At 48.5% G+C, this 20,539-nt stretch overlaps 3 protein-coding genes across 5 annotated transcripts in view; 1 reads left to right on the forward strand and 2 right to left on the reverse strand.

Annotated features, from left to right (window-relative positions):
* ST3GAL2 (ST3 beta-galactoside alpha-2,3-sialyltransferase 2) overlaps positions 1–10,626 on the forward strand; it is a 53,315-nt gene extending 42,689 nt beyond the window's left edge. For both annotated transcript variants that reach the window (XM_053607329.1, XM_053607339.1), the window contains exons 3-7: positions 1,560–1,753; positions 5,285–5,464; positions 6,800–6,845; positions 7,391–7,510; positions 8,432–10,626. In XM_053607329.1, coding sequence (XP_053463304.1) covers positions 1,560–1,753; positions 5,285–5,464; positions 6,800–6,845; positions 7,391–7,510; positions 8,432–8,605 — 714 coding nt within the window. In that variant the 3' untranslated portion in view covers positions 8,606–10,626. The remainder of the gene's footprint in view (positions 1–1,559; positions 1,754–5,284; positions 5,465–6,799; positions 6,846–7,390; positions 7,511–8,431) is intronic.
* Positions 10,627–10,750: 124 nt separating this feature from the next.
* On the reverse strand, positions 10,751–12,850 carry LOC128597181 (ubiquitin-conjugating enzyme E2 N-like). The gene has a single exon (XM_053607352.1). It carries the CDS (start codon positions 12,815–12,817, stop codon positions 12,353–12,355), a length of 465 nt encoding a protein of 154 aa, XP_053463327.1. The 5' UTR covers positions 12,818–12,850; the 3' UTR covers positions 10,751–12,352.
* Positions 12,851–15,589: 2,739 nt separating this feature from the next.
* The window catches only part of DDX19A (DEAD-box helicase 19A), a 43,315-nt gene continuing 38,365 nt past the window's right edge, over positions 15,590–20,539 (reverse strand). For both annotated transcript variants that reach the window (XM_053607309.1, XM_053607317.1), the window contains 2 exons: positions 17,079–17,270; positions 15,590–16,733 (listed from right to left, as the gene is read on the reverse strand). In XM_053607309.1, coding sequence (XP_053463284.1) covers positions 16,672–16,733; positions 17,079–17,270 — 254 coding nt within the window. In that variant the 3' untranslated portion in view covers positions 15,590–16,671. The remainder of the gene's footprint in view (positions 16,734–17,078; positions 17,271–20,539) is intronic.

Consider the following 20,539-nt stretch of genomic DNA (forward strand, 5'->3'; position numbering starts at 1 on the left):
GGGCAGTGGGGAATGCCCAGCAAACAGGCCAGGCCTCCTGCTCAGAGGATAGAACTCAGTAGCTAATACACTTATCTCCTGCTCCCCACAGCCACCCTCTTTTGCCATGAGCATGGGAATTCTTGTCTCAGAGCCAAACTCCCTCTCCAGACAGATCTCTCATCCCTTGAGCAGCTTATATTGGCCACACACCATGGAGTTATGGCTCCATCCAGAGAATATTTTAAAGCCCTATTTTTGACATTACCAATTGGTGGCCCATGGGCCAAGTCCAAACTTACTCAGTGTTTTAAAAATATTGCATTAGGGGGCGGCGCCTGTGGCTCAGTGAGTAGGGCGCCGGCCGAGGGTGGCGGGTTCAAACCTCAGCCCCGGCCAAACTGCAACCAAAAAATAGCCGGGCGTTGTGGCGGGCGCCTGTAGTCCCAGCTACTCCGGAGGCTGAGGCAAGAGAATCGCTTAAGCCCAGGAGTTGGAGGTTGCTGTGAGCCGTGTGACGCCACGGCACTCTACCGAGGGCCATAAAGTGAGACTCTGTCTCTACAAAAAAAAAAAAAAAAAATGGAGACTTTACATCCTTCGTATTAACCTGAATGGAAGTGGAAGACATTATTCTTAGTAAAGCATCACAAGAATGGAGAAGCATGAATGCTATGTACTCAATTTTGATATGAGGACAATTAATAACAATTAAGTTCATGGTGGGGGGAAGGAAAAGCAGAGGGAAGGAGGGAGGGGGGTGGGGCCTTGGCGTGTGCCACACCTTCTAGGGGCAAGACATGATTGCAAGAGGGACTTTACTTAACAAATGCAATCAGTGTAACCTGGCTTATTGTACCCTCAATGAATCCCCAACAATAAAAAAAAAAAAATAGGCGGGAGAGGCGGGGGGGCGGTTCTTGCTTTTGCTTAGGCTGGTCTCGAACTCCTGGGTTCAAGAGATCCACCCGGCTTGGTCTCCCAGAGTGCTGGGATTACAGGCGCGAGCCACCAGGCCCAGCCCAGTTGTCCCTTTTTGTTGGGTTCCGGATCTCCATTTTGCCATGGGCTCCACCTGCCCTCTGCTCCCGGTGTTTGGACCGTAGGCATTTGATTGCCGCTGCTGTTCTTGCTGGAGATGGGGAGAACCAGTTTTATTTCAGCTATTCTGGCTGTGAAAGAATTTATTTGCCTCTTCGTCTTTTCCGGCGGGCTCAGGGTTTGCTCCGGGTGTCCGGCGAATGTTGCCCTGGAAGCAGCGCTGGTAGCCCCGTCAGGCCGAGTCTCGGGGCGCCCCCTGTAGAGCCCCTGAAAGAAGCCACTGGGGTCCCCGAAGCACAGGTCTGCAGATCCCTGGAGAACGTGCTGCCGGGCACCTTGGCTCACTCCAGTGAGTGCTGAGAGCAGCTCCATGACTAGCAGGGACCTGGTCCCTGAACAGTGGGACTCATAACCCATGAGTCCCCACTGCCTGATGGAGCCCTGGGTGAAGAGGTCCTTGTGCGCAGACGCTAGGGTTAAGGGCAGCGGACCGGAGGCCGGAGTCCCTCCTCCACCTGCCTCCTCTTTCCCTCCTACAGATGTTGCAGCCCCAGTTCAAATCACACAACACCAACGAGGTGCTGGAGAAGCTGTTCCAGATAGTACCTGGTGAGAACCCCTACCGTGTCCGCGACCCCCACCAGTGCCGGCGCTGTGCCGTGGTGGGCAACTCGGGCAACCTGCGGGGCTCTGGCTACGGCCAGGATGTGGATGGACACAACTTCATCATGAGGTGAGCCCTGCAGAGCCTGCAGGAGGGGGGCTGGCCTCATTGGCCTTGTTGTCAGCTGCGGGATGCTGTAGCGTGCTGCAGAACACCCAGAGCCTTCTGGGACAGGTGGGCTCTCTGTTGGCGGTGGAGGGTGAGGCAGAATTCACTTGAGACCAACAATCAGTTTCCAGGGTTCTGAATTCCTCTGAAAAGAGCAGAAACTAGACTCTTGGCTGGCTGATGTTTGGTGAAAAATCTCAGCCAGTGGACCAAGAGCAAGGGCCCTAATCCAAACTAGCATCTTGCTTACTAGTAACAGGTGATTCTTTGTGGCAAACTCATGGAAGACAGAGGCCCTAGGTGCAAAAAGGAGCCATTCAGTGCTTGCTCTGGGCTCATTCATCCTACAGACATCTGTGCCCAGTGGTGAGGAGAGGGGGAGGGCTGGGAGGGCGCTGTGTTCAGACAGGAGATACAGGGCAAGCAAGCCTGGGTGTGAACAGGGAGTCATGTGCTGCCCCTGCTCCTGAGCCCAGGTGTTTCCAGTTCCCTTCTCGACTTGGCTGGGGACAGGAAATCCCAGGTGGGATCCCCCATCCCCCTCCTTGGTGAAGGAAGAGCCTAAAGACTAGAGATGTTGGAAATGCCCAGTTTCACACATCTCTCAGGATGAGCATTGCAGAAAGACCAGGTTTCCCAGGAGGCAGAAGGGAGGGCTTTGTCTGAGAAACTGTTGCTGTCTCCATAGCAACACTGAGGAAGCAGGAATATGTCTCTGAGGCTTTCAACATTCTTTGCAAGACCTTCCTCATGTTGCAAAATGGTGGTGAATGGGGAGAGAGGCGATGGACCTGATGCAGGACCCCAGAGCCCTCTGAGAATATCTCCATCCTCTACCTGCTGGCTCTCCAAATAAGAGGGGAGATGGGAGCTGGAGATGGTGGCCGACCATCATCTCTCCAAATAGGAGGGAGGTGAGATGGGAGCTGGATATGGTGGCCGACCATCATCTCCCCCAAATAGGAGGGAGGTGAGATGGGAGCTGGAGACGGTGGCCGACCATCATCTCCCCCAATCGGAGGGAGGTGAGATGGGACCTAGAGATGGTGGCCGATCATCATCTCCCTCAATAGGAGGGAGGTGAGATGGGAGCTGGAGATGGTGGGATGGTTGGAGGATGAGGCATCCATTATTCCCATCACTCTGTGGCCCTGAGGCATTTGGGAAGCCCAGGAAAATGCTCTCCATGTGCCTGTAGCACCTGCCACCCAGGCCACCTGCACCAAATGGGAGCTCTCATTAAGTACCTCAGTGATGGTGGAGCTCAGTGAGCTCCAGGGTAGAGGCCCAAAAGGTTTGGCTGTTGTGACAGCTGGGTGGTACTCAGCTGGGCAGTCTAGGTGGAAGAGGGAAATTTGTAGATGCTCCCTTGAAGGGGCCAGCTCCACCCATGTGTAATGGGGTAGACCCAGAATTGCTTTCTCCAAGGGGTGACTCAGGTGGTAATTGACAATCTGTCTGTCTGTACAGGAGCCACATGGTAGCGGAGGTGACTCTGCTTATATGCCTAGCATGGTGTGGAAGAAGTAGGGAGGATTTCCATCCTAGAAACAATACCCCTTGGGAGAACTGAACTGAGATACAGTGAGATAATGGCCTGATCATCCAGTTTCCCTTCCCCCCAGTTGCCTTCTCTCCTGCATGTCCTCTGAACCCTGCTGACTACCCAGATGGAGTTGAGCTATTTGAGCTATTTCTGCCTCACTTGGCCAGATATATCCACAGCTTCTAGAATGGTGCTTAGGAGATACTGGGCACCCCACGAACAGATTAATCGAAAAAAGACGACTAGGCACCCAGACAGCAACCCTAAATGAGACAGTTCATCTACCCTGCCTATTCCCCTGTCCCCCAAAGCTGCTTTGGCTCCTGGAGGCAGCCAGGGACAGACAGATTTCTAGAATATTTTGCTCCCTAGTCCCGGAGATACAGTTCATCCTCTCTGTCCTGCTTTGGCTTCTTTCTAGGGCTTGGCTTCTCTAGAATGAATCAGAGCCTCAAAACAGTCCTGCCCCCACTAAAGTGCCAAGTCTTCCCTTTCCCTTAGAGGCTGGGAACTCTTTCTGTTCCCTCATTCCCAGAAGTTTGGAAGCTGGTGCCTAGCCAATTGGGGGGTGGGAGGCAGTGAAGGGGACAGGCCCTGCAGCAGGGCTACCTGCAGTGTGGGAGGCAGCATGATCCTGGCTGACAAGTCTGAGGAGGGATCTGATGGAAGCTCAGACTGCCAGTTCAGTAGAGAAGGCAGATGTGGGTCTTCAGAAGCCAACCTGGGGCAGGCAGCTGGAGCCCTTTGATACTCAGGACCAGCTTGGCTTCTCCATCTACTAAGATGAAGTTGTTTCTTAGGTCCTCACAGGAATACCCCTTGACCCCAGCCCAGGCCCTTGCCAACCCGAGTGTCACCAACCCAATTATTTCATCTCCTGCTTACCCCTGCCATACTCCGGGCAGCTGACACCTCACTGTTAAGACTTCCTCCCTAACCTGCTCTGCTCTTTACAGACCCTGGGGGTGACTTGGCAGCAGGCAGATTCATTCAGACTGTAGCTATGGTGACCTTAGGACACCAGTGCCTTTGTGTGGAGTTATAGCAGCAGCTCCACAAACTGCTGAGAGTTATTCATGGGTGGGAAAAGATACTTCTTGGTGCCTCTAGGTCTAGGAGATACGTCAACTAACCCTAAAGACCAAGAGACCAAGAGGGGCACTGAAACAGGTGGCAGAGGGGCAGTTCATCAAAAGATACGGATCTAGGGAGAGGCGGGTGCTGGGTCCTGTTATGTGAATGTGCCAAAGTGTGTTAAATCAGTTCTCTATTTTTTTTTTTTTTCCTTCTGAGACAGAGCCTCAAGCTGTCACCCTGGGTAGAGTGCTGTGGCATCACAGCTCACAGCAACCTCTAACTCCTGGGCTTAAGCGATTCTCCTGTCTCTGCCTCCCAAGTAGCTGGGACTACAGGCACCCGCCACAATGCCTGGCTATTTTTTGGTTGCAGCTGTCATTGTTGTTTGGCAGGCTGGGCTGGATTCAAACCTGCCAGCTCAGGTGTATGTGGCTGGTGCCTAGCTGCTTGAGCCACAGGCTCCAAGCCAGTAATCTATTGTTTTTTGTTGTTTTGAGACAGGATCTTTCTATTGTCCCTGCTATAGTGAAATGGCACAATCTAGCTCACTGCAACCTCAAACTCATGGGCTCAAGCAATCCTCCTGTCTTAGTTTCCCAAGTAGCAGGGACTACAGGTGCATATCATCACACTGGGTTGATTTTTCTATATTTTGTAGAGATTGGGTCTCTTTCTTGTTCAGGCTGGTCTAGAACTCCCGGCCTCAAGCCATCCTCCCATTTTGGCCTCCCAAAGTGCTGGGATTATGGGCATGAACCACTGTACCTGGCCTTCAGTCTACTTTTTGTTATCCATTTTTGATAGATAGCGCCAAATTGTCCTCTAAAAATCTTGTACCCGTGTCTCATGTCACCCTCTCCTCCTTGCAGGATGAATCAGGCACCAACTGTGGGCTTTGAGCAGGATGTTGGCAGCCGAACCACCCATCATTTCATGTACCCTGAGAGTGCCAAGAATCTGCCCGCCAATGTCAGCTTTGTGTTGGTGCCCTTCAAGGCCCTGGACTTACTGTGGATTGCCAGCGCCCTATCCACGGGGCAGATCCGATTGTGAGCCTCTTTGTTAACTGGGAGTGAATATGGATGACAGGATCACCTTGGGAGGCAGCTTCCTGGGACCCAGATTGTAGAATTCCTTTAATTGAACATTTTGACCAAGAGGGGCTGGTGAGGTCGGAGGGCCTCAAATGGTGAGTTAGCTGAGGGCACAGTTTGTTCCATGTCATTTCCTGCATGGTGCCATCCAGCATCCTGCCAGAAGTGAGGAAAGGACCATCCGTTTTCGGTCTCCTTTCTGCGGGAACTCAGCCTTCTGAAGACTTTCTTTGGGGGTAATTGTCCCATCACACCCAGGAACCATAGGAAATCCAATTCACTAAGTATTGTTTAACAGCTTTATCAAGATAAAATTTACAAGCTTACCCACTTAAAGTGTATAATCTATTGACTTTTAGTATATTCACAGAATTTTGTAACCATGATCATATGTTTTAAAGATCTTTAAAGTTCTACTGTTACCCCATGCATGTTATTCATCACTCCACTCCACCTGCTCCCAGCTTTGGGAAACCACCAATCTACTCTCTGTCTCACCATGTATTTTGTTGTGTAGTAAAATATACATAATACAAAAAGGACCATTTTAAATTGAACAGCTCAGCATATTCACATTGTTGTATGATCATCACCACTATGTCCAGAACATTTTACCCAAATGGAAACTCTGGACACATTACACACTAACTCTGTTCTTCCCTCCCCTCAACCCTTGATAACCTTATTCTGCTTTCCTAGTTGCCTCTGTAAGAGGGATCATTCCGTTTTTGTCCTTTTGTGTTAGCTTATGTGTCAGAATTTCCCATTTTTTAGGGCTATTTATCCATTCGTACACCAATGGACATTTACGTTGTTTTACCTAAACACAAAAGTATAATTTAGTTTACTGACTTTAAGGTGTTTATAGTGTTGTGTTTGGGAGACCTGTGCCATAGAGCTGAAGTGCCATAGCTTCCCAGAGAAGGGTGCAGGTTGACTAATAGCAAGTGGAGCTCATGCCAAGACTGAGGGGAACAGAGAGAACAGTGGTGAGAACACAGATGTGAGTTTAGATGAAGTCAACTCAAGTGTAGAGCTCACAGCAGATAGGTGGGGGGAGGTTGCAGCTGGATTGTGGAAGGCCCCAGTGCTTATCTAAAACATCTGTTTTATCCTAAATGATGCGGGGAGCCATTGAAGGCTTCTGAGCTAGACCCTGCAGTAGTGAAGTAAAGTGGGAGAACAGCCTGGGACAAATCAGTCTGGAAGTTGCAAGGGCTGAGCAGGGAAGAAAGGCCCCCCTGGGTCCCACAGGTCTATCTGAAGTGTTACCTTTCTGTCTGCTTACAGCACCTATGCCCCAGTGAAGTCCTTCCTTCGAGTGGACAAAGAAAAGGTAAGCTCCATACATCAGTGGAAACTTTTCACCTGACACATGTGCCTGGTCCTGTGGGTCAGGTATGCCCCAGTTACTTTCTAGAATCTTCCGAGTCCTCATCTGCTGGGATGTCTGACCCCAGCAGTGGCTGCAGGAACCGGGGAACTTGGACACACAGGTCCATTGGCGGGCATGGAGGAACTGGCAGAAGCTCCTCAGAGCGGGTCATCGTGGGTCACACCTGTAATCCTAGTGCTCTGGAAGGCCAGGCGGGTGGATTGCTTGAGCTCAGGAGTTTGAGACCAGCCTGAGCAAGATTGAGACCTGGTCTCTAAAAATAGCTGGGCATTGTGGTAGATGGCTATACTTCCAGCTATGTGGGAGGCTGAGGCAAGAGGATTGCCTGAGCCCATGAGTTTGAGGTTGCTGTAAGCTATGATGCTGTGGCACTCAACCCTGGGTGACAAAGTAAGACTGTCTCCAAAAAGAAAAAAGCTGCTCAGAGGCTTTCCTAAATCTCTGAGCACAAACCCCTCATGTGCCTGTTACCTCTTCCCTCCCAGGTCCAGATCTACAACCCAGCTTTCTTTAAGTACATCCACGACAGGTGGACCGAACATCACGGGCGGTACCCCTCCACAGGGATGCTGGTTCTCTTCTTTGCCCTGCATGTGTGTGATGAGGTGGGTAGGCCCCAGCCAGGGGGTAGGGGGAACAATGGGCTGGAACAGAGGGAATGCAGCCCTTCTTAGATCTTAGCAGTGCTTTCAGAGGAATGTGTTTTGTAAATAGAAACCTGTAGCTTTGATTCCCCCATCTCTAAGCTGCAAAGCATAGATCTACATTTCCCAAACTCTTACTTTCATGATTTTACCAAATCTAAAATCAATTCATTAAAAAGTTAAATTACTAGCGAGGCGTTGCTATGGGCGTCTGAAGTCCCAGCTACTTGGGAGGCTGAGGCAGGAGGATCGCTTGTACCCCAAAGTTTGAGCTATGATGCCATGGAGACCAGCCTGAACAAGAGAGAGACCCCATGTTTAAAAATAGCCGGGTGTTGTAGCAGGCTCCTGTAGTCTCAGCTACTCGGGAGGCTGAGACAAGAGAATCGCTTGAGCTAAGAGTTGGAGGTTGCTGTGAGCTATGATGTCACAAGTACTCTATCCAGGGTGACAAAGTGAGACTCTGTCTCAAAAAAATAAATAAAAATGCAGGTTAATCATTAAAGCACACCATTTCACTAGCAGCAGGGGCTATTGTGCCACAAAGGCATACCCACTTTCCCCAGTAAGTTGGGCGCTGTATAGTACTGGGTACTTGATCAGCTTTCAAATTAAAGTACTCCATTTCAAAAGAAAAACGGAAGTTAGCAAGGGCTGGAAAGGGAAGAGAATCTCCCCATTTGAGTCAGTGTCCTTGCGCCAGGCCCGGGTGTCCCCCAGCCTCTCCCTGAGTTGAGCCAGCCAGCCAGCCAGCCTCACAGGCGATTGTCTGTCGCTATGCCCCTTCTCCACCATGACCCGAGGCAGCCCTGTCAGCATGGACAGCATGCCCTGTCCTCCATGGTCGCCCCGTGAGCTGACCCTAACCTCCCTTCCTTGCAGGTGAACGTGTACGGGTTTGGGGCCGACAGCCGGGGCAACTGGCACCACTACTGGGAGAATAACCGGTACGCGGGCGAGTTCCGGAAGACGGGCGTGCACGACGCAGACTTCGAGGCCCACATCATTGACATGCTGGCCAAGGCCAGCAAGATCGAGGTCTATCGAGGAAACTGAGTCAGCCGTCGCCGACCCTTCCAGCCCTAGCTCGGGCGCGCGCTCCCGCCCGGAACTCGGAGCCAGCCCCAGCCCCAGCCCCACGGCGGTGGCCCTGCGTGCGAGCCCCGCCCCGGGCGTCGCCAGGCAATCGGGAGGAGGGACGCCAGAGCGCGGTCTGGACCAATCATGCTGCAGTCCAGCGGGCGCCTGCCGAACCCCGCCAATCACGAGACTTCGGAGCCTGGCACCAATCAGCGCTACAGTCAGGCGAAGCTTATTTCTCTCAGCCAATCATGCGACTCAAGGAGAACTTCGGCACTAGGCCCGTCCCTTCCAATCAAAGGCTTCTGGGGGCAGGCCGGCGGCCGCTCAATCCCCCCAAACCCCCACCCCCGCGCTTTTGGTTGGTTTTCTGAAGTCTGAGCAGGGGGGGGGGGGGTCACCTGGGCCTTGGTGGTACTTTTCCCGGGTTCGACAGCCGGGAGCATCCTAGTTGGCCGGCCGGAGGAGCGACCTGTGGGTCTGGGGCGCTTTTCACCGAGAGCCAAGTGGCGGTTTCCGGATCGCTCAGGCCTCCGCAGGGTCCTAGGCGCCGTATTTCCTTTGTCGGTCCGACCCAGAGGGTGAGTGCAAACCCACCAAAGAAACGCGGTCATGGAGGCGCCCCACGGGCCCCTCACCCCAGCCCCCCCCCCCCCAACGGCCTCTGATCTGACCCTGGCGCTCGCGTCTCGCCCTTGCTGGGGGTGGCATATTGCGTAGGGCCCATCCCGGAACATAGGTGTAAGGAACACGGCAGGGGACAAGGAAGCCCTGTCACATCCAATGTAAGGTGCTTCTTACTCACGTGTGCCCTCAGCCCCTTCTGTTCACCCACAACCTTTTTAGCGTCTCTCCTTAGGCCCTGGGGCCTCACCAGCCGCCTTGTTGCTCTGGGAAAAAAAAAAAATCAGAAAACTTGCCCTGGGATGGGGCCCTGCTGCTTTCTCTCTGTTTCTCTCTCTCCCTCTCATCTTTGGCCGGCTTAGGGAGGGAGAGCAACACTATGGATGGAAGGCCAGAGGTGGGGAGCCCAGCTGCTCGCTGCATGCCCTTTCCTCGTCCTCTCCTCACCCCATAGAGTGATGCTTGCTTAGGGGTGATTTTGCTTTGGGCTCGATAATTTAGTAACCAGGTATGGCTGACCTTCAAAGAGCCTTTTAAAATTCTGAGCTGGCTGTGCCAGTAGCCAGGAGCCTTGTGGGAATAGATTGCCCACTGCATGCCTCCTGCCATGGGCCCCCCTGCTCACCTGCCTCCTCCTTCCAAACCCAGAAGGGCTGGGACACTGACCATCAGGGGTTCCAGCTGGAAGCTGCTGGCACAACAGAACCCAGCTTAGGTCCCTAGAGGGAGCTGCTCAGCCTTTGAGGTTGGGGAAGTTTAGGAGGAGAAAGGGCTTCTGTGAAGCTCTCAAATCAACCAGGATCCCCTTTCCCACCAATGATGACACACATGTCCCCCTTTTTTTCAGTTGACACCACTAAACAGCCTTTTGGTCATTGGTATAGTTCCTGCAGCTGGCTGGGGGAACAGTGACAAGCAGGGGACTTTGTTATGGAAGGGTTAGGATAGGCAGTGGTCGCTCAGAAGAATTAATATATTGAGAACTTACATTGAGTCTGTTGTTTCCCACTTCCAAGCTCAGGAGGAATAAAGAATGGGGGTGGACGGGGGATTTTGCAGACTGCCTCTCAGGGCTTCCCCTCAGTCCTAGACAGTAAAGGCACCAGCCATTCTTGTCAGTCTCAGCTCAGTTCAGCGCTTCCAGAAGAGGCTGTTATGAAAATGAAAAACAATGCAATTATGCCAAACAGTATTGAGCAGAATAATTTATTTCTTGTTTCTTTTTCTAGTTTTGTTTAAACCATTAATCCCATTCTGGAAGATGTAGGTCCCAGCATTCAGCCCAGATCTCCTTCTCTGCAATAGTTATTTAAACAGTTTTTAATTTCCTTCCCTCTCTTTTTGAATTAAAAAGAACAAAACCATACAGTCCTTCACCTGTTCTGAAATGTGCGTGATCACGGGAAGAAGGCAGATCTGAGAATGGGGACTTGGGAGGGAGGGGAGATGATTCCTAGACACCCTTGCCCTTTGAATATCCAAAGTCCCTAAAACACATCTGAGGGATGTGAACATGGTTAAAAAATACATTGTCTCAGTTGGGCGCCTGTAGCACAGTGGTTATGGCGCCAGCCACAAACACCAAAGGTGGCAGGTTTGAGCTCAGCCTTGGGCCAGCTAAGCAGCAATGACAACTACAAACAAAACATAGCCGGGCATTGTGGGCGGGCACGTGTAGTCCCAGCTACTTGGGAGGCTGAGGCAAGAGAACCACTTGAGCCCAGGAGTTAGAAGTTGCTCTGAGAGGGACACAGGGGACTCTGTCTCAAAAAAGAAAAAAAAAATACATTGTCTCCTCTTTAGTTTTCCCCCCAAAGAAGAATGCATTAGAATTCCTGACAGCAACTCCCCACAGGGGCTGTTCTGTAAACACTTGCCTCTATAAACACAGGGTCTCAGGTCTTGTCAGAGGCTCTGATGCATTTGGGGCCACAGGCTGAGCCGTCCCTACTCCTCTGGGGACAAGACAAGTTCATCTGGGCCAGGTTTTCCCCACTTTGGCATATCCTGCTGTCTCTCCACAGCCTCCTAGTATAATAGGAACCCAACTTCTCAACTGTGGGTGCTAACAGGATGGGATAGTGGCTTCTGAGAGCTGCTAGAGGCAAAGTTCCTCCCTGGGCTTCTCTGCTTACCTGTGCACCTTTTCCCTGCCACCCTCCATGAGCTGTGTTCTAGTGACATATGCTTCATTTACTCACATGGTAAGCCGACATTCTGCTACTGCCAGAAACCAGCAGTGGAGAGCACTGGGGATATGGGACTTAAGCCTTCAAGGATTCTGGACTGGAGAAGATGCAACCCCAGGACACAATCTTCTGAAGCTGATTGGAAGGGATGTTAACAAGACTGGGAGCTGGCTGTCCCTGGTCTCCCTTTCTACTAGTGGCAGGGAGGTTAGGCCCAGCTTTTCAGTTTTTTTTTTTAGAGTAACAAAAAATATTTTACTAAAACATAAGATTTACAGAAGTTTCCAGACAAGCCATACAAAATGGTCACAAGCTTTTTTTTGAAGGGGGGGAAATCTACACTTGACAGCAAAGTCACGATGTTATTAGTGAGGACTGTGATGTTTGTTTAATGTTCCCATTTTGGCTCAAACAAGCTTGTCCATCTACAATGTCTAAATAAAGTTAGACTTGGCTAGAGAGGATATTCTAAAGAACTGGTTAGCTGCAATTAGATCACCATAAAAAGGGGGAAAGGAGCCCATAAAATTAAAATAGAACTACCTCCCCCCACAAAAATAAAAGGTAAAATAAAAACACCCACACCCCTGCAGCTAACCCTGACAACTACCTTCATTCACAGTGCTTTATACTTAAACGATGATGGGAGAAATGAATAAAAGCAGAGGGGCCACTGCTTTTAAACGTTTCGCAACAATCCAGATGATACTTCTAGCCTCTGCTCATGCTTTACAACAGTGAATCAGGACAAGACATAGATTTGCTAATGTGCATTTAATCACCAAAGGACTGAAGATGTCTGGGCTTTTATTCTGTAATGTTTCTAAGACTGTGTCCATTAAATGCAAACAAAAAAGGAAGAATCTTGGCAGAACAGGAGAGGTGATGCACACTTGATGATCGGATCAATTTAAATATTATCCATGGCATATAGCCTAGTCCATGCTCTAGCTGTTTCTATGGCTTGGGCTTCGTTTTCGTTGGTCTTCCACTGCTCCGCTACATCATTTGCTAATGGATCATCTGGATTGGGAGCACTTAACAAAGCCTGGATGGATAGCAGAACTGTGCAGATCTGCAGTGCTGGGGACCATTTATCTTTCAAAATATCTAAACATATTCTTCCCAACTTGTCTACATTAGGATGATAAATTTTGGTCATGAAATGTACTTTAGGAGCTGCCACTGGGTATTCTTCTGGAAGGAATAGTTCGAGTTTAAAAGTCCCTCCCTCAAAGGGGGAATTTTGGGGGCCAGCAATAACCACATGAAAATAACGGGAGTTGCTCTCATCTGGTTCTGCTTTAATGCCAGGAACTGGTTCCGCCAGCAAACGCTGGGTTTCCTTAATAATCTTGTGTGGGAGCCCGGCCATCTTGTCAGATCTGGAGTTCGGCCTCTGGTCTGGTCTCAGGCTCCGCTCACCTCACCAGCTTTTCAGTTTTTTTTTTGTTTTTTTTTTTGTAGAGACAGAGTCTCACTTTATGGCCCTCGGTAGAGTGCCGTGGCCTCACACAGCTCACAGCAACCTCCAACTCCTGGGCTTAAGCGATTCTCTTGCCTCAGCCTCCCGAGTAGCTGGGACTACAGGCGCCCGCCACAACGCCCAGCTATTTTTTTTAGTTGCAGTTTGGCTGGGGCCAGGCTCGAACCCGCCACCCTCGGTATATGGGGCCGGTGCTCTACCGACTGAGCCACAGGCGCCGCCCCCAAGGGTTTTTTTTTTCTTCTTGATTTTCTTTCCCCACAATGCTAGTTGGCTGTCTCATAGCACTTGGCTCCATCCAACTCTCCATCCCCAGGGGCTGTTATTCTAGAACAAGATTGGCTGACCTTGTCAAAGATTGTGGGGCTTCTACTCAGCTGACATTTGGGGTTATCACAGAACCGAATGGGTAGTCAATAGTGTCACTTACCTATTGCAAGGTGGGCTCCAAGTTGTCCTATCCCTTTTCTGGGCCTGTGCCTTAATGCACCTGAAGTCCAACCACGCAGGGGAGGTCACAGCAGGCTCAGTCAGTCCAAGACAAGCATGCAAAGAGCAGAGTCCCCTCGACGGCGCAGGATCTAAATTCAGTCTAGTCTCTTGTCCGGAGTGCAGCCCAATGAGTTTTCAGCTGCAGCCCTCCTCACCACTTTGTATTTTCACTCCATTGCTAGCCCATGAAAATATTTATCTTGTTTTTGAGTCAAATGGTGTGTTTTCTATTTTCTACTTTTCCATTTTCTGTCTCTGTTGTTTGAGTCAGAGTGGTGTCAATAACTGAGCTCTTTAACTATGGCTCTGACTCTGCCTGGCCTCTTGTCTCTTCCTCCTGCCCAGCCTGGCTCCCTTCACAGCACCCACCTCAACTTGTCCCTTGCCTCTTGCTATGACCCCTTCCCCTCACCCCTGTCATGGCACCTAAGCCCACCTACCTTTGCAGTCTCTCCAGCACCACCTTCTCCACACTCAGTCTTGCACCTGCTCTTAACTTACACACCTGCTCACATCTTATCCGTTGCCTTGGTGGCCATGACTCTGGCTGAGGCCCACAAGAGCTCTGCCACGCGCTCACCCTCTATAAGACCAGAATTGCTCACAGCCAAAGGAGAGCAAAATGACAACTTTAAAAAAAATAAAAATCTGTAAGAACTTATAAAATTTACTGCCCCAAGAATTGCCTCTATAGAAAGTAGGGTAAATGTTCTTATAGTACTGGAATGAGGAAAGGTTTTCTAGCCCTGACATGAAATCCAGATTTCTTAAAAAAAAAAAAAAAAACAAAAAAAACTTTTAAAAAGATAAAACTCAAATTTTGGGCAGCAATAAAAAAATATGAGTTTGGGGCCAGGTGTGGTGGCTCACACCTGTAATCCTAGAACTCTGGGAGGCTGAGGCAGGTAGATTGCCTGATCTTATAAGTTCGAGACAAGCCTCAGCCAGAGGGAGACCCTGTCTCTAAAAATAGCTGCGCGCTGTGGTGGGCACCTATAGTCCCAGCTACTTGGTAGGCTGAGGCAAGAGAATCACTTGAACCCAAGAGTTTGAGGTTGCTGTAGAGCTATGATGCCCCGGTACTCTGAGGGTGACAAAATAAGACTCTGTCTTAAAAAAAGAAAAAAAAGTTTATGAAAACAAACTAGAAAAGCTGCCCCACTCAAAGTCTAACTTTCCTATATACAAAGGTTGCTAAAAATCAGTAAAGATCAACAATCTAATAATAAAATGGTGAAATGAGAACAGGCAGCTCCCCAAAAGCGAAAATACAGATATCCAATAAACTATTTGCCAGACCCCACTTAAAAAAAAAGAAAGAAAAAAAAGCAATGGCATAATCTGTTTCTGCTATTCAGGCTGGCAAGTTTTTAAAACGGATAGTACAAAGTGTTGACAAGCAGGTAAGATAACAGGTATTTTTGCATGGTAAAAACTTTTTGGTAGGCTTAATTGGCCCAACAATTCTACTTCCAGGAATATTTCTCACCAGTGCTCAAAGATTTAAGAGCAAAGATGCAGGCAGTGCCTGTGGCTCAAAGAAATAGGGCGCCAGCCCCATATGCAGAGGTGGCGAGTTCAAACCCAGCCCCGGCCAAAAACCGCAAAAAAAAAAAAAAAAAAAGCAAAGATGCTCACTGTGGCATTGTAATAGGCACATGCTATTTCCAGAATGAGGAAGAGCTACAAGTACTGGATATACCACGTGTCCCAAACACACCGATCAGTCAGGTTGCACAACAGTGTCAAGAGAACATTCACGGCTCGTTGCCTGTAGCTCAAACGGCTAAGGTGACAGCCACATAGACCAGAGATGGTGGTTCAAATCCAGCCTGGGCCTGCCAAATAACAACTACAACCAAAAAAATAGCAGGGCATTGTGGCGGGCACCTGTAGTCCCAGTTACTTGGGCGGCAGAAGCAAGAGAATCACTTGAGCCCAGGAGTTGGATGTTGCTGTGAGCTGTGATGCCACAGCACTTTACCCAGAGCAACAGCTTGAAGCTCTGTCTCAAAAAAAAAAAAAAAAAATCACATTTTTATAAAAGAAAACTTGGTTGGTTTATGCCAATAGAATACAATATGGTATTATGTTCACTAAGCTGCCAGCAATGGTAACCCCAGAGAGGTGGGGAGAGAAGGTACTCTCACTTTATTATATACACACACACACTTTTTAAAATGAGTATATATTAGTCTAGTAAGCAGAAAAATACGTAGTACAAACAAGAACAAATCATGATTAGTAAAGCATTTCTCATAATTACTTTAAAATGTCTTAGCATAATGGTGTGTATAGCTATAATTTATCTATCCTTATTCATACAATGTATGAATTAAAGTAACCCATAAAGTCCACTATTATGGATGAACAGCATAGTCCAGAGTTTTCATGTGGTCATAACTTCCTTTCCAAATTGCTGTTCGGCTCCAGGCACAGCGTGACAGCCCATGGATAAGAACCAACTAACTTAGCCAGATGTGTTCAGATAATCACCTGGTGTCTCCTGGTTGCCATGACTGAGCAGATGGGGTAACTGACAGAAGGCAGGCCAGATCCTTGAAGGATTCATCTATGCTGGCTGGACCAGTCTCCAAGGAGCTGGGATCCATTGACTTCTATGCCTCTATCAAAATCTGAAGTATACAAAAGTAGCCAAAATGTGCACTGGGGAGAAATGGGTATCTTCTGCAACAGAGCACAGATAAAAGGGATAAGCTGGAACATTTATAGATTTCAGAAGCAGAAGGCCAACCTTGAGGGGAGGACAAATGCTCATGAGGGGTCCAAGGAAAGGGGCAGTTCCTGGGCCTCTCTGCTGTTGGCCACTACTCCCACCCACTGTGGTGGGGCCACACCATGTCCTGCCTGGCTTCCTCACACGACCACTACCTCTAGCATTTTCTTAGAAAATGAAGGCCTCACACAACCCGCCAAACCAGAAAACAGGCAGGGAGTCTCCTGGGGCCAGTGATTACCAATAGCAACCAGATTACTATAAAGATGGGGAGAAACCATGGCTTAAGAGGGGAGGATGATTAAATTTTCCAAAATGCAAAATTTTCCTTCTATTTTCCCCCATCATTTGCAGAAATTTTGGTCAAGTCCAAACGTAATTTAAAATGAGGTAGGTAGGTTCTTTCTGCTCGTGCCTTCGTCGTCGTGGTGACTGTCCAGGCCTCTGCTGAGAAAGCACTAGTCTTCCAGGAAGGGGCAGCGCCAGGGTGGGTACCAGTGACTGGTGGAGCTTCTCAGTTGGCTATTTTCTCAATCTCATCCAAATCATCCGTGTCCAGTCTTTCTATCTTCTTATCTGAGGAAAAGAAATACACAGATCTCTGCCTTGCCTAGGAACATGCCACACCTTGGGCCACTGGATCCTTCAGTTAGCCCCAAAGGCTTCCAGTGTCCAGTACCATAGTGCCCGGTCACTGACAGCAACAGCTGGAGCCCCAGGTCTCCCAGGCCTAACCATGGGGACAATGTCATTCATGGCCCTGGGTCCTGAACTCTCCCTGAGACCTTCTACGTGGTAGGAAAGGAGGGGAGCATGCTCAGGGACAAAGGCCTCTCTTGGGGCTACAGAAAAACCTACTCTTTTCCTGACCCCTGCTCCTTAGGAAGGGGCACTGGGCAGAGGACCCTCCCAGGGACTCACTAAAATGCTCCTGGATTCTGTTCAGGATGTTCATGCTGTGTTTGCTGTCGACCATGTTCACGGCCAGGCCCCTCTTGCCAAAGCGGCCAGTGCGCCCAATTCGGTGCAGGTAGGTCTCATTGTCTGGGTTCCCATCCTTGTCCACAGGAAGATCAAAGTTGATGACAACAGACACTTGTTCGACATCGATGCCTGGATGAAGGAGAGTGGGAACAGAAGGACGGGGAGACAAAACTCAGTCATGTGGTCCAGCCATACATTGGAGCGTGGCAAAACATAAAAAGAAATGAAATGAGAATACGCACAACAAAGCACTATGCTGAGAGCCAGAAGCAGATGAAAAAGGCTACACACTGAAAGATCCACATGACATTCTGGAAAGGCCAAACTAGTGACATAAATCATCTTAACAGTTGCCAGGGCTGGGGTGAAGGAGAGGTGATGGTGGTATCCCACATTTTGACTGTGATTTCAGTTCCTGGATCATGTCAGTCTGTCAATACTCATCATTGACAATAACCATTGGAACAGGGTAAATTTCATTTCATGTAAATTGCACCTTAATACACCTAGGCACACATTTGACCTTAATAAATAGGATAATCAGCAGAAAAATACTTTGGCAGTCCTTCAATGAACTAAAGAATGACAATATGAACCAAACAAGAACATACCTTAGGGGAAAGACTCCCTATTCAATAAATGGTGCTGGGAGAATCGGATATCCACATGTAAAAGACTGAAACTGGACCCACACCTTTCTCCACTCACAAAAATTGACTCAAGATGGATAAAGGACTTAAATTTAAGGCATGAAACAATAAAAATCCTCAAAGAAAGCACAGGAAAAACACTGGAAGATATTGGCCTGGGGAAAGACTTCACGAAGAAGACTCCCGTGGCAATTGCAACAGCAACAAAAATAAATGGGACTTAATTAAACTGAAAAGCTTCTGTACAGCTAAGGAGACAACCAACAAAGCAAACAGACAATCTACACAATGTGAAAGGATATTTGCATATTTTGAATCAGACAAAAGCTTGATAACTAGGATCTATAGAGAACTCAAATTAATCCACATGAAAAAAGCCAACAATCCCATGTATCAATGGGCAAGAGACATGAATAGAACCTTCTCTAAAGAAGACAGACGAATGGCTAACAAACACATGAAAAAATGTTCGTCTTCCCTATTAGAGAAATGCAAATCAAAACCACCCTAAGATACCATCTAACCCCAGTGAGAATGGCCCACATCACAAAATCTCAAAACTGCAGATGCTGGCGTGGATGTGGAGAGAAGGGAACACTTTTACACTGCTGGTGGGACTGCAAACTAATACAACCTTTTGGGAAGGAAGTATGGAGAAACCTCAAAGCACTCAAGCTAGACCTCCCATTTGATCCTGAAATCCCATTACTAGGCCTCTACCCAGAAGGAAAAAAATCCTTTTATCATAAGGACACTTGCGCTAGACTGTTTATTGCAGCTCAATTTACAATCTCCAAAATGTGGAAACAGCCTAAATGCCCACCAACCCAGGAATGGATTAACAAGCAGTGGTATATGTATACCATGGAATACTATTCAGCCATTAAAAAAGATGCAGACTTTACATCCTTCGTATTAACCTGGATGGAAGTGGAAGACATTATTCTTAGTAAAGCATCACAAGAATGGAGAAGCATGAATCCTATGTACTCAATTTTGATATGAGGACAATTAATGACAATTAAGGACACAGTGGGGGTGGGGGAAGGGGAGAGCAGAGAGGGAAGGAGGGGGGTGGGGCCTTGGTGTGTGCCACACCTTTTGGGGGCAAGACACCACTGCAAGAGGGACTTTGCCTAACAAATGCAATCAGTGTAATCTGGTTTATTGTACCCTCAAGGAATCCCCAACAATAAAAAAAAAAAAAAAGAATGATAATATGACCCAGAAATTCCATTTTGTGCACATGTGAAAAAACTTGAAAACACATATTTAAACAAAAAGCTGTACACGGGCTGGGAACCCATAGCTTAGTGGTTAAAGTGCCAGCCACATGCTCCAGGGCTAGTGGGTTTGAACCTGGCCTGGGTCTGCTAAACAACAAAAAAAAAATAGCTGGAGTTGAGGCCGGTGGCTATAGTCCTAGCTACTAGGAAGGCTGAGCCAAGAGAATCACTTGAGCTTGCTGTGAGCTGTTACGCCACAGAACTCTTCTGAGGGTGACAAAGTGAGACTTTGTCTCAATTAAAAAATAAATAAATAAAAAGAGCTGCACATCGGGCGGCGCCTGTGGCTCAGTGAGTAGGGCGCTGGCCCCATATGCCGAGGGTGGCAGGTTCAAACCCAGCCCCGGCCAAACTGCAACAACAAAAAAAAATAGCCGGGCGTTGTGGCGGGCGCCTGTAGTCCCAGCTACTGGGGAGGCTGAGGCAAGAGAATCACATAAGTCCCAGAGCTGGAGGTTGCTGTGAGCTGTGTGACGCCACGGCACTCTACCAAGGGCGATAAGGTGAGACTCTGTCTCTACAAAAAAAAAAATGAAAAAAAAAAAAAAAAAAAAAAAAAAAGAGCTGCACATGAATGTTCATAGCAGCATTATGCTATGATATGGATGATAAACCTCAAAATAAAAACTCAAAAACCAGACTCGGTGCCCATCGCTCAGTGGTTAGGGTGCTGGCCACATACACTGGGGCTGGTGGGTTCCAACCCAGCTAGGCCTGCTAAACAACAATGACAACTCCAAAAAAAAAAATAGCTGGATGTTGCTGCAGATGCCTGTAGTCCCAGCTACTTGGGAGGCTGAGGCAAGAGAATCACTTAAGCGCAAGAGTTTGAGGTTGCAGTGAGCTATGACATCATAGCACTCTACAGGGCAACAGCTTGAGACTCTGTCTCAAAAAAAAAAGAAAACCCCCAAACCTGCTAATTAGATGAATTGATAACCAAAATGCCAAAATGTAGTATATCCATTCAATAATTATTATTCAACTCTGTAAAGGAATTTAATACCAATACAAGCTACAACATAGATGAATGCTGGAAACATGTTAAGTGAAAGAAGCCAGACACAAAAGGTCCCATATTGTATGACTCCACTTATATGGAACGTCCAGAGGAGGCAAAGCCAAAGACAAAAGCAGACACTACTGACACGGTCTTGGATAAACTGGAGTGACGACTTAATGGGTATAGGGTTTCCTTGGGGTAATGAAATGTTCTGGAACTGGATAGTGGTAATGGCTGCACAATATGATGAATTTAGTAAATGTACATTTTTTTTTGAGACACAGCCTCAAGATGTCACCCTGGGTAGAGTGCCGTGGCATCACACAGCTCACAGCAACCTCCAACTCCTGGGCTCAAGCGGTTCTCCTGCCTCAGCCTCCCGAGTAGCTGGGACTACAGGCGCCCGCCACAATGCCTGGCAATTTTTTGGTTGCAGCCATCATTGCTGTTTGGCGGCCA

This window comes from Nycticebus coucang, chromosome 2 (genome assembly GCF_027406575.1).
Source record: "Nycticebus coucang isolate mNycCou1 chromosome 2, mNycCou1.pri, whole genome shotgun sequence".
Classification (NCBI taxonomy): domain Eukaryota; kingdom Metazoa; phylum Chordata; class Mammalia; order Primates; family Lorisidae; genus Nycticebus; species Nycticebus coucang.

Excerpts from the sequence above, each read along its gene's own strand:
- LOC128597181 (XM_053607352.1), bottom strand. The coding sequence starts at position 12,817 with ATGGCCGGGCTCCCACACAAGATTATTAAGGAAACCCAGCGTTTGCTG.